The 13,357-nt window shown below is 43.2% G+C and overlaps 1 protein-coding gene across 11 annotated transcripts in view; it reads left to right on the top strand.

Moving 5' to 3' along the window:
• GSAP (gamma-secretase activating protein) overlaps positions 1–12,643 on the top strand; it is a 91,385-nt gene extending 78,742 nt beyond the window's left edge. For 5 of the 11 annotated variants that reach the window (XM_047097009.1, XM_047097011.1, XM_047097010.1 and 2 more), the window contains 7 exons: positions 1,900–1,970; positions 2,665–2,759; positions 8,033–8,152; positions 9,003–9,064; positions 11,100–11,201; positions 11,362–11,461; positions 11,890–12,643. In XM_047097009.1, coding sequence (XP_046952965.1) covers positions 1,900–1,970; positions 2,665–2,759; positions 8,033–8,152; positions 9,003–9,064; positions 11,100–11,201; positions 11,362–11,461; positions 11,890–11,981 — 642 coding nt within the window. In that variant the 3' untranslated portion in view covers positions 11,982–12,643. The other 6 variants (XM_047097007.1, XR_006965288.1, XM_047097012.1 and 3 more) reach the window with 6 other exon arrangements.
• Positions 12,644–13,357: the final 714 nt, after the last annotated feature.

Below are 13,357 nucleotides of genomic sequence, written 5' to 3'. Positions count from 1 at the left end.
CATGAACAGGGGAGGGGCAGAGAGAGAGAGGGAGACACAGAATCTGAAACAGGCTCCAGGCTCTGAGCTGTCAGCACAGAGCCTGATGCGGGGCTTGAACTCACAGACCACGAGATCATGACCTGAGCCGAAGTCAGATGCTCAACCGACTGAGCCACCCAGGTGCCCCTCACCAGTGTCTTTTTAAATAGTATCTTTGAATTTCACAGTTTTTAATACATTAGGAGAGGTTGGAATCCTCATATATTGATATTTACAAGCAGGGCATTGAAACTTTCTTCTTCATCTTTTTTTCCCCCCAAATTTGTTTGTTTATTTTGAAAGAGACCACAAGCAGTTGTGTGGGGGGGGGGGGCAGGTGGGTGGAGAGAGAGAGAGAGAGAGAGAGAGAGAGAGAGAGAGAGAGAGAGAGAGAATCCCAAGCAGGCTCCACACAATCAGCACAAAGCCCGATGCAGGGCTCAAACTCATGAACCGTGAGGTCATGACCTGAGCTGAAATCAAGAATCAGACGCTTAACCGACTGAGTAGCTCTGGCTCTCCGGCACTGAAACTTTCTTAAATAATAATTCTTTGTAGTAAAACTATACCCAGGAACTCAATTTATGAACGTGTTCTTGATCTTCCCATGCTGACGTTAACTTGCTTTCTTTGTCCTTTAATAACACAATTATTTAACATGTCCATCTGTCATCATTCCTTCTGTTGACTTTAAATTTCACCTTCCAATGTGTTAAAGGATTTTTGTTCAGGCGTCATGCTTCCTTGCAGTTAATCACATACAACTTTTTTTTAATTTTTTTTTACATTTATTTATTTTTGAGAGACAGGGTGAGACAAAGTGAGAGTGGAGGAGGGGCAGAGAAGAGGGAGACACAGGATCGGAAGCAGGCTCCAGGCTCTGAGCCGTCAGCATAGAGCCCGACATGGGGCTCGAACCCACAGATCATGAGATCGTGACCTGAGCTGCAGTCGGACGCTCAACTGACTGACCCACCCAGGCGCCCCCACATAAAACTTTTAACAGCAGTTTGTGTTAACAACCACCAGAACTAATAGGACCAGAAGTGGTAGAGCTGTTGCCTCAGAAAACTCAATACCCGTGACTAGACTTGGCTGCCACTGATGGAGGCCAAATCCACCTGCTCCTGCCCAGCAGCAAACAGCCTTGTCTCCCAATCCTCTCGGGAGGGTGGCTAAACAGGCTTTCTAAAACAAATGGAGGAAGTTGCTGCAGAACCAGACTATATTGCTTATGAGTTATCTTACCTGATTTCAGCCAAAGAGAAACTGAGAATCTCTGTCACTGAGAATAAACTCTTATGCCTGTGCCTGTATGGAGATCCTTTCTGATTTGCCCCCTGTGCCCCCTGTCCTTAAGCCTACATGTGTAGTGCATGGATTCATGGCTGGCAACAGCCCCATGGAGACTGCTCTGTTGCTGACAAACTAGTCAAATGTATGACCTGGACTTGAAAGCAGTCTTACTCCACAGTCGACACTCAGGACCTCCATTCTCTTCTGTGTCTCCTTTTTTCTCATTGTCAGCCGCTGACCTTTGTCATGTACCAGGCCTAGAACAAATCCAGTTGGACTTGACCTTCGCTGATGGCAGAGGGCCTATGATTGAGGGCCTGTTAACCAGGCTGGGGAAGCTCAGTTGGGGCACTGCCTGCATAGACAGAAGGGTCTCTGTTAGACTCTGGTGTGCATTTTCAGTCTTTCCATTTTGGATTCCAGTGCCTCAGAATGGACTGCAGAAAGGCTGGTTCTGTGTCTGGGCACAGGCCACATGCCAGCTGCCCTGAGTGTGCCCATCAGGCCTGTGGAGGGCTAGCTATAGGGACCCCTGAGGGAGAGGGTATGGGCAAAGGCTAACAGGCTGTCTTTATCCTCCAGCTGGATCTCGTCTGCCAGATAATGGAAACCAGTTGGAGAAAACACAGTCTTCACCCCTGTGTTCCCCACTTGTACGCAAGTATCTCTTGCTCTCTTTTATCAAGGTGTGCAAAGAGTTAAAACAACCCTAACTGCTGCCTGTTTGGGCAAAGCTTTTTTGGAAGTTAACAGTTGACAGCAGTTGTCACCAGCCCTGACACTGTCTATCTTAATTCTATACTCAGTATTTAGGGAATCGCCCTGTTACTTCACCCATCCTCTTTCCCTGACATGTGGTTGATGAGGAGGGAGGGACGTGTGAGCTCAGGACTGCTAGGAAGGGGAATTTCAATTAATACCATTTATCATTTATGTGCCTTCTGTCTGGTTAGATTCTAGGCTTTAGACTGACGGTCGCCATCATACTTATGAGGCTTTCAGCAGGGCCTAGCCTTTCACCATTAGCATGAATTCCATCTCTGTTAGGTACTCAGAGCCACTGCTTAGAAAAACAGATTTTTTTTTAATGTATGTTTGTTTATTTTGAGAGAGAAAGAGTGCACATGAGTGGAGCACAGGCAGAGAGAGAGGGAAGGATAGAATCCCAAGCAGGCTCCATACTGTCAGCACAGAGCCCCACGGGGCTCGATCTCACGAACCTTGAGATCATGACCTGAGCCAAAATCAAGCGTCAGAGGCTTAACTGACTGAGTCACCCAGGTGCCCCTACAAACAGGGTTTTAGAGATTAACCCTTGGCTGACTGTGGCTGTGTCGTTTTACCCAGCAGTGGGAGGGCCAGTGCAGCTGAATTTAAAGTCTTTCACATCATGACCAGGATTCTGGAAGCTACCAAGAGTTTGTTTTTACCGCTGCCTCCCGGTAAGTCTTGGCTCTTTTGTCTTTTGTTGTAAGAAATTTGTTTTTTCTTCTTCATGTGGTCCCAGTCTTAGCACATTATGAGTTTAAGGATGTGATCTCCTGTGTCTGAGAAATTGGGTATCTGGTGTCACCGTGAGAGATGGGCCTGACATTGGTTCTCTGCAGACCAGATCTCTCCAATTATTAAACTATGCTATGCCTTGTCACTAACTTTAGGGAGCCTAGGCTGGTCCCCATGCAGCTTGCTAAGATACTTTGAACCAGTGAAGATGATTCATGGAGATCTTTCTCTGATGTCTCCAGGCTTAGTTTATCTGATTGAGAAAGTTAACACTCAGAAGGAAGTGGGTCTGGCTGGGTGTCAGAACTTGAGCTGATTCTTATGTGCTTGGAAGCTAAAAATTGCCCTTAGGACTTTGAAACAGGAGCAAGTCAGGCCTCAAAACAACCTTGGCATGTGCGTACGCAGTCATTCATTTAATTGGTCATTTGTTCATTCAGTAAACAATTTGTTGGTTTTTTAAATTCCATTCCATGTACTGTGCTAGAAATTAGAGCAGTTACAAAAATTAACAGAAGTCCAGTTGGGAACAGGTGTATATAAATCAGTATCCTTTATACGAAACAAATAAGCTCCCATCGGCTTTGTGTTCATTACATCTAAGTTCTGACGAGTGTTAAGCTTTATGATAACTATCACTACATAATGTTTATCAGCCAGTTTTGTTTATTTATACACATACATCTATCCAATAATATACCAGTAATTCATTCTTTTATTTATTCATTTTAAACCAGGATCGGGGAGCCTAGGTGGCTCAGTAGGTTAAGTGTCTGACTTAGGCTCAGGTCATGATCTCACAGTCCAGGGGTTTGAGCCCTGAGTCAGGTTCTGTGCTGACTGCTTAGAGCCTGGAGGCTGCTTCAGATTCTGTGTCTCCCTCTCTGACTCTGCTCCTCCCCTGCTCACATTCTGTCTGTCTCTCTTTCAAAAAAAATAAACACACAAAAAAAATTTAAACCAGTATGAGTATGGTGCCCATTTTATGCTCATTACTGTTCTAAGTACTTTATATAAATAAGCACATTTAATCTTCATACCAGTCCTAAATGGTAGGAACTTAAATTGAACCACATTAAATTGTCAATATCCAACCAGTTTTTGACCAACAAAAATGGCACTTTCATAGGGTTCCACTTATGATTCTTCCCCTTTTATGATGATGAAATTGAAGCACAGAAAGGCTAAGCAACTTGCCTAAAAGTCACACAGCTATTAAGCAACAGAGCCAGTATTCAAATCCAGGCAGTCTGGCTCCAGAATCTGTGCTTTTAGCTACTATTCTGTGCTGTCTCTTGAATTTTATATTCCATTTGAATTAGTTGATGCTGAAACATTGACTATTTATGGGCCCAGGAATCCCCACAGCAGTCTTGGCTTGTCAGCATTTGTGATACATCCTTCATGCTTTGGAATCCTTCATGCTTTCTCTATCCATACACCTTATCTTATAAGAGCTGCTTGTAGTGGAGGTACAAAAAGAGTGTCTTTTGATTTTGTAGGGATCTGAAAGTGACCATTCATGAACATTATAGATGGCTTTAAATGATCCTGATGGAATCTGAATTGCAAGATGCCCTCTAGAAAGACTAAAGGGATTTCATGAAAACTGTATTATAGCTCTCTGCCTTAAGCTCTTAATTATTTGTCATGAACACAGAAGACTTGTTAGAGGAATGATTGACACTTCCAGATTTGTTCACCGTGGATGTTCAAGCCTCTTTTGTAAATAAATGAACATGACTCATGGGGAAAACATTATACTTGGGAGATCAGAAGACTTTACTTTCTGTGGAACATCACATTCTTCCACAGGCATGTGTAAGGAGGGGAAACATGGTGGAAAAGTGTTATCCATAGTGGCTGAGAATAATTAGGAGTACACTTTTTTTTTTTTAAGAATTTTTTTTTCAACGTTTATTTATTTTTGGGACAGAGAGAGACAGAGCATGAACGGGGGAGGGGCAGAGAGAGAAGGAGACACAGAATCGGAAACAGGCTCCAGGCTCTGAGCCATCAGCCCAGAGCCTGACGCGGGGCTCGAACTCACGGACCGCGAGATCGTGACCTGGCTGAAGTCGGACGCTTAACCGACTGCGCCACCCAGGCGCCCCTAATTAGGAGTACACTTAATGGTTTGTGTCCATGGGTCAAGTAAGAGCAGTATCCCTCTCTCCTCTTCTTTTAAATCTTTGTTTCCCTCATTTGACGTGGAAATAGAGGTGAAGTGAGGTTGGATCACGTGGGTGTGCATGTGTATGTGTGTGTAAACACCGGTGTTTTCCCATGTCCTTGTGTTTGTGTGCTTGCTTTCCAAGCCTCCTGGATTAGTGAGAACTGTTTGAGTTCCAAGGGTCAGAAACTTGTAATCCATTTGGTTAAAGAGGAAAAGGCAACAAGGACCCCGAAAAGGAAGTCACGGTTTAACCATAGCTGGAGCATTTGTAGTTTGAAGGGAGCCTGGGTTCCCCTCACTGGCTACCTGAGGCCAGGAGCCTCGGAGGATGCGGACGGGGGCTGCAAAAGCTCTGCCTTGGAACTGATGCCTACTTGGAGCCAGTTGGCTGTGTTACTTGGAGCTGATGTGTGGAGGCAGCCAAGAAAGGACTGTTGGATGTGGGGCTATGCCCTAGGGATAGAGAATGAAGCATCATCAGGGGTTTCCAGGACACAGACACAGGGCTGGAGAAGGGATTTTGAATCCAGGAAACCTATAGGACGCTTAGGTAAACTTTTCTTGAGAACTAATTTCACAACAGTTTTTAATCTTAGGAAGAATGTCCAAATCCATGTGAAAAATCTCATGTTGTTGATTAGTTAGTAAAAGTCACTTTTTTTTTTTTTGGATTCAGAGAAGCCAGTGGACTCCTCCAGCTGTCAGCCCATTAACATCTGTTTGTGGCAGAGTCCTCACTTTATCTGACCCTTGATGTGGCCAGAACTTCGGACTCAGTCCCTCATTGCTCATGATTCATGGGCTCAGAGACAGAAAACTCCATGATGGCTCTGAATTCAAGTTCCTGCTCTTTGGGCATCATTCCCTTGTCATGTAAATTCCTAAGATTAGGCTGTGATCCTTTGTTATTCCCTATCCACACCCCCTCAGTTTCCAATTCTGTACCTGTTGCCACGTGTCTCCCCCAATCCCTCCCTTCCTCTTTCAGGGTCAATGCCCTCATCACCTCTGGTGCAGGTTCATGCAGTAGCCTCCTGTAAGTCTCCATACCTCTTGTAGCAAAGTGTTGATACTCCAGTCCATTCTTTGCCTGTTGCCATTTTAATATTCCAAGAGTAAAACTGAAATCCTTTTTCCATCTTGCTCAGAAACTTTCAGTATCCCTCTCCAGAGTCTAATAAATAAGATATTCCTTGCCATCATTCAGCATTTAGTCCCTGCCAATACTCAGGGCACCCTGCACTTTTCCTTCATGGAACTGATCACATTTTTAAGAATGTATATTTTGTGACTATCTGATTGTCTTCCCATCAGACCGGAAGGTGGATGGGAGCAGCAGTGATGTCTGTTTTGCTCATTATCGTGCACCCAGCTCCTTGCCTGCTGTCTGGAAGGCATCTGATTTGTTAAATAAACTAACCATTCCAGCCTTACCTCCTACCATTCCTCTCATACACCTGATTCCAACTCAGCTGGGTCATTTAATGCTTTCTGAACATGCCCTGTACTTTCTCACTTTTGGGCCTCTGTTCCTGTTGTCCCGTTAACCCAGCTGCCAGTTATTGGTGCAGGGTAATGTTATAGGCTAAAATTCCATAGCCCGCCTTCAAATTTAGCTCTGCCACTTACTAATGGTATGATTCTGGGCAACCTTCTTAGTGCCTGTGGATCTTGGTTTCCCCATTTATAAAATGGGAATCAGGTAGTTCCCACCTAATAGTGTTGTATGAGGATCAAGTTGGCCGGTGCCTAGACTGAAGGCCTCAATACGTGTTTGTTATTTGTCACTGTTGTTCTACCACGTGCTCTGCGCTTCATAGACTTTGCTCTAGTTTTCAAAGCCACACTGTGGGAACCGTACTGGTGGCTCCATTTTAGGGATGAAGAAACAGGATCATAGGGGCTTAGTTACCTATGGTGAGTAAGCAACACGGCAGGATTCTACCTTTGGTCTGCTCATGACAAGCCTGGCTTTTTTTTTTTTTTTTTAAACTGTCTCCACTCTGTATGTTCTCTGGCCTCATTTCCACACACAGGAATCGCATTTACCCTTCAAAGGTCCCCTTCTATGCTGTCTTTTCCAAGAGGGCTTTTCTGATTATCTGCTGGAGTGCTATCTTCTTCTCCCATGGATGTTGTTTTTATTTATTTATTATTATTATTATTATTATTATTATATTATTATTATTATTATTATTATTATTAAAGTTTATTTATTTATTTTGAGAGAGGCAGAGACAGGAAAGAGAGAGGATCCTGAAAAGGCTCCAGTGCTGTCAGCGCAGAGCCCCATGCGGGGCTCGAACTCACAAACCGTGAGATCATGACCTGAGCTGAAACCAAGAGTCAGACGCTTAATCGACTGAGCCATCAGGCACCCCTGTTTTTATTGTGTGTTGCTAACAGTGTACTTAGAACTCTAGGTTTCTGAGTGTTTGAGTAACCCTCCCCACAGGACTTAGGTATGAGGGTGGGCCATCTTCTCTGTTGAATTCCTATAGATATGCTATCTGACCATATTATTTACATTTTTCTTTTTTATAATTTACTTCAAGTAGACCCCCAAAGCCTTTCTTTAGGGCATACCCAGAGATCAGGCATATAGACTGTCCTCTTCTGGTCCAAAATGTTTCCTCTTCAACAATGTGGTCCCCATCTATCAGCCTTTTGGCCTGGCCATATGGGGTTTGAAATTCTTGTTAATTGTTCTCTTTTGCCATCTTATTGTAGAATCGCAAACCTATTAAACTGTAAAACTATTTTTCATTGGGCAGGCCTTGCATTTTGTCTGTTTGCCTAGGAAGGGACATGAGGTGAAGGCAGTACATTCTTGTTGGGAACTTACTATGTACCCAGAGCACTACTTGGTCGTGATAACACAAAGAAGGAAACTTGGACCTTGTCTTCTAGCAGCGTTTATTTGACTCTAGGTGCCAAGGGACCAAGCTGAGCGCTTTATCTTCATCACCGAATTCCTTTCCTCTGGAAGGCTGGGATGCTGGCCGACTGTGTTTACCCTCCTGATCTCTCTGCTAGGTTTTCACACTCTGCACACGATCCTGGGTGTCCACTGTCTCCCTTTGCACAACCTGCTGCATTACATTGATAGCGGAGTGTTGCTTCTCACGGAAACAGCTGTCACAAGGCTCATGAAAGGTACGAGGCTCTGAGTCTGCCAGAGTGCCAGACTGCCAGAGTGCTCCAGGCTGAGCACCGTCAGGCTGGCTTCGTGGGTGTGACCCTGTGGGATCACACGGGGCCCCGCTGCACTCAGGAGTGCCCTGTGCCCTGTTGAATGCTCTGCGTTAAATCTTGAAATTCTTAGTAGCGGAACAAGGGGATCCTCATTGGCCTTTGGCAATGGATTCCACGTAATATGCCATTGGTCCTGTTCATTTCCTGTAACCAGCCTTTGGGCTCATTTAAAGTGCCTTAGACCTTCAAGAGGCCCCAAAGGGCTTCTCAGTCCACACACAGCTATTACATTCCTTCTCTGTACACGGGGGCACTTGAGGATACGAGACTCTGAAGGCTTGTTTCTCAAGAAAATGTCATGAAATGGCTTACTTTCAGCTGATTAACTCTGTCATCTCAGACTTAGGCTTGAAATGCAAGAAAAGTTAAGAGATGCAGGGCTTACATGAATTTGCACTCGACAGCCCCTAGTATAATCACTTGCTGAAATTATTCATTGTGGTATTTTATAGATGAGTTTTGTTAATGTGTGTTAAAGTATTTGCCATTCCTCAAGGTGCCTTCTGTTTTAAGTTAGTAAAATTGTTCTGTGGCTGGCAGCCATGTTCCACGCCATATAGAAACAGCTTCAATAAAAACAAAGCCCTTTTATTCAGAGACACAAACTAAAATTTTCAAGGTATTGTTAGACTTAACATGAGAATACAAGGTTGGGATGTGTGTTATCAGAATGAACCACTAAAGTAGTATTTGGCTTGCTCAGATATTAAAGTGGAGGTTTGTTTTATTTGCCAATCTACCTTTCTTGTAGATCTGGACAATACAGAGAAAAATGAAAAACTAAAATTCAGCATCATTGTGCGGCTTCCCCCGGTAATCCTGAATTATATTTTATTCTCTCCATAAGCCTTGGTATGAACGTCCTTCAGTTTCTTCTTGTAAAGGGAGCATTTACTTGTTTTGGGCTAAAGTCAACTGAATTGTTTCACTTTTCAGTCCTTTCCAAGAAATCCCATCCATCCCCACCCGTCGGCCGTTCCCTGCTGCGCCCACAAAGGGCTTGTTCCTCTGGCTTTGTACTGCCTGGCACAGCCTGCCTGAAGCACTGAGCCATTTTCCCCTCTTAGGAAACCACGCTAATATTTACGTCTGTGAGTCTGAGGGGAGGGACAAGGGAAACATGTGCTTTTGGCATTTAAACTGATAAGAAATTTAAATACAGGTGAGGTCAGAAGGTTCTGAAACTGCATTTCCTCCCACTGTCATTTCCACCACAGCAGGAAAACATTCCCAGGTCGAAGGAAGAATGAGGAACGTGAGAGAAAGGGTTATCCAGACACTCCTTATTTCTATGGAGGATATTAGCTCTCTGAGTCAGAAATACTAAGAAAATATGAAATTCCACAGCAAGGTCTTCAGAGCCTTGGACTCCACAAACTTCCTGACCCTGAGAGCCTCGGCCAGCTCTCTGCTCTGTTTGCATACCTTGAACACTCGTATCTCTGGCACAGTCCTCCCACAAAGGGATGTCCGTTGCCTTTCTGGACCTAATCATCTTCCTTTGTAACACCCTCTCCTCCTCACAGCTTAGTGAAGCAAAGGCGAGGGTAGAAAACAAAGCATACTTTCCATGGCTATATCTCTCTGGGGAAGGCCTCTGAACATTTAGTTCGGTCTCTAATTTTTTTTTTTTTTTTTGCCTCAAACTCTTAGGGAATTATAATTTTCTGGGCAAGACATTGGCAGAGAAACATGGCTACAGACTTTTGTTTCCTATCAAGGTATCACTTAGAGTTGCAGGTACCCGATTTTGAAGAGTAGCAGATGAACTCCATTTCAGAAAAAGAATTTGGCAACATCAGTGTATAAGCTACTTTCCTGAGGGTTGCATTTAAGGGAGTATTTATTCAAAATTCAGAAGCACAGCTCATAGGAAATGGCCTTTCTTCAAGGGCCATTAACCATAAAGGGCCTCTCTTTTAGACTAGTTACTTGTTTTTAAATTTTTTTCATTTTTTTTAATGTTTATTTTTGAGAGAGAGAGAGAGAGAGAGAGAGTGGGGGAGGGGCAGAGAGAGAGGGAGACACAGAATCCGAAGCAGGCTCCAGGCTCTGAGCCGTCAGCACAGAGCCTTATGTGGGGCTCGAACCCACAAACTGCAAGATCATGACCTGAGCTGAAGTTGGATGCTTAACCGACTAAGCCACCCAGGCACCCGAAACTAGCTACTTTTGAATAATTCTTTTTAAATTATTATTTAAAAAAAATTTTTTTAACGTTTATTTATTTTTGAGACAGAGAGAGACAAAGCATGAACGGGGGAGGGTCAGAGAGAGGGAGACACAGAATCTGAAACAGGCTCCAGGCTCTGAGCTGTCAGCACAGAGCCCGACGCGGGGCTCGAACTCATGGACCGTGAGGTCATGACCTGAGCCGAAGTCGGCTGCTTAACCAACTAGCCACCCAGGCGCCCCCATTCTTTTAAAATTATAAATAGATACAAGGTACATTTACTTAATGCACTGTAAGCTATATTCTCCTCTCTATATTTTTTCCGTTCTTTTATTGTTATTATTGACTTAATTTTTTTAGAGTAGTTTTAGGTTCACAGGAAAATTGAGTGGAAGGTGCAGAGATTCACCATATGCCCCCTGCCCCTACATGCGCATAGCCTCCCTCATTATCAACATCCCCCACCAGAGGGGTCCATTTGTTACAACTGATGAACCTAACTGACACATCACAATCACCCAAAGTCCATAGTTAACATTAGGGTTCACTCTTGGTGTTGTTCATTCTGTGAGTTTGGACAAGTGTATGATGCAATGGGTTCATCATTATAGTATCATACAGTGTTTCCACTGCCCTAAAACTCCCCCTCTACATATTTTTCAATTTGCATAAAAGCTTATTGGTCAGAAGATCTGTCGACTTTGGGACCATCCTATGAGCTCTAACATTATTTCCCGGAACCACGTGAAGAGACTGCTGCAGAACTATAAGAAAAAGGTGAGTCCGTGGGAAAGCACAGCCCCACTAAATGTTCTTTGGAGCCTGTCTGCCCACTTCAATGTATCCATATAGGCAGCAATTGTCATTCTGTGCCCTTTTTGTAAGTTTGTGCATGTTGGGGAGATTCAACTGATACCAGAAGTGGTTTCTCTTTTAGCCCCCAAGTTCCGTGATTCACAAGTCGTCATTCAGTGTGGAATTTCTGCCTCTGAACTACTTCGTTGAAATACTGACAGACATAGAATCCTCCAATCAAGGTAATTTCATTCCTCCACTCTTAGCATTTCCCTGCTGTTCTCTTGACACATCAGTCCCAATTCATTTCTGTGTAGCTTTTTCTTTCCAGAATACCCCTTACTTACAACTTAGTCCTTTCTGCAGTTGGTCTTAGTTTGTAATGTACAATTTAGTTCTTAGAGTAAATTACCAAAGGGATAATCACCTTTGAGGTTTTAAAAGGATTTAAGAGATTCAAAACCCATTTGGTTGCTGCAAATGACCTTGCTTAGGGCTGAGGTTTGATAAATTTTAACCACACATTTTCAGAATAATGTGTATTACCAAAATATAAAAGAATTACAATTTCAACGAGCTGCGAGCACAATGTTATAGAAGTTCCATGGCTTCATAGTAACTCTTTTCTCCTCTCTCTCTTTCTCTCTCTCTCTTTTTGTTTTTTTCCCAGCCCTGTATGCTTTTGAAGGACATGACAATGTGGATGCAAAATTTGTAGAGGAAGCAGCTCTGAAACACACCATGATGCTTTTAGGCTTGTAAAAGAGAAAATGCAATTATACCCGCCTCCAATAGTTTAATCTTGCTCATTAGCTTGACCTCTGTCAGGAATCCTTGACCAATATTTAAAATTGGTAACCAAAGTCAGAATGCATTGTCAAGCCGTCTGACTTTCAGTCTGGTACTTGTTGAGACAGAATCAAACTGCTGTGCCTCATCCCAGTTTTGGACAGCAGACAAGAGGTCAGTGACCGACAGTCCCAGGAGGCACGCAGTGTCATCAGTGATGCTCTTCCCTAGTGGCTTACCTTCCTAGTGGCTTCCTAGGCCAAAAGCTAGTTTCTGTTGCACTCTGAAATAAAATATGCTTTAAAAAAATGTAGGGAACAGTGTGTAGAAAAACAGAAACTAGCTGTGTCGTTGAAAACAACATAGGACAAGCAGAAAAATTAAATGTTACATAAGAACTGTATTTGGAAAGAGGATACTTTTTAAAGAGCTGAATTTGGACCAGGTCAAATCTGCTATTTCTAGAATAGAATAATTTGTAACATACGGCAGTGTGTACATCCAGTATTTAGAGTAGGATTTGTTTTTATAATGGTTCAGATGGAACTGTATGTATATATTAAAGTTCTTTTTTTGTGTGTATTTATAAAAGTTTGATTTAGTAATATCTTGCCATTAAAATAAGAAACACTGAAGGTTTTGGCCTCTTTCATTTTCTCAACATGGCCTTTTTATCCCAGCCAGGAATCATGAGTCTGTGAGTATATTCCCTCAGAGGCCCCCATGACACCTAACTAGTTCTCCTATTTTTCTTTTTTCTTCCCTCTCTCTCTTACAGTGACTACATTCTGATCTATAATGGTAGTTGCTTGCCCGGGGTCAGTCTACCCTTTGCTTTTTTTCTCTTCACCCTGTTTCCTGCAGTGATCTTGTGAAATTTTAACGATTATAATTATCACTAGCTGGTGTCATAATTCAACTTCTTTTCTGAAATCATAGTTGTGTTCCAAATATTGTCCTCCACTACAGAATTTCCCTTTTTGGTCACATATTTAATCATCACAGAGGCTGCAAATCTGGGGGCCTTGTCAGCATGTTAGACTTTTTTTTCTCTTGAGAAGGTCATTGGTTTTCATTCCCTACCCTTTTCTTTTTCACACTTGCGTTTTGGTGTCTTTCTAAAGTCTGATTCCTCAGACTTAACGCTGAAACTGGTCCTGCTCCTAGCCTTTCAATGATTTGCTATTCATTACAGGATAGGATCCAAACTCCTTGTGGCTCTTACACAATTCCCCAACGTGAACATGCTGTTCTAGCCGGGCCAGTTCGCTGGGCCTTGAATTCAGCTTTTGTCTTCTTACTTCCAAACTTTGCTTAGGCTTTTCCCCCCACTTGGAATCCCCTCCTCA

The sequence above is a fragment of the Lynx rufus genome, unplaced genomic scaffold (assembly GCF_022079265.1).
Source record: "Lynx rufus isolate CCGP_SWC_20201006 ecotype Redwood Valley unplaced genomic scaffold, mLynRuf1.p SCAF_4, whole genome shotgun sequence".
NCBI lineage: Eukaryota > Metazoa > Chordata > Mammalia > Carnivora > Felidae > Lynx > Lynx rufus.
Note: the sequence above shows the minus strand (reverse complement) of the source record. Positions and strands in the feature narration are given on the sequence as shown.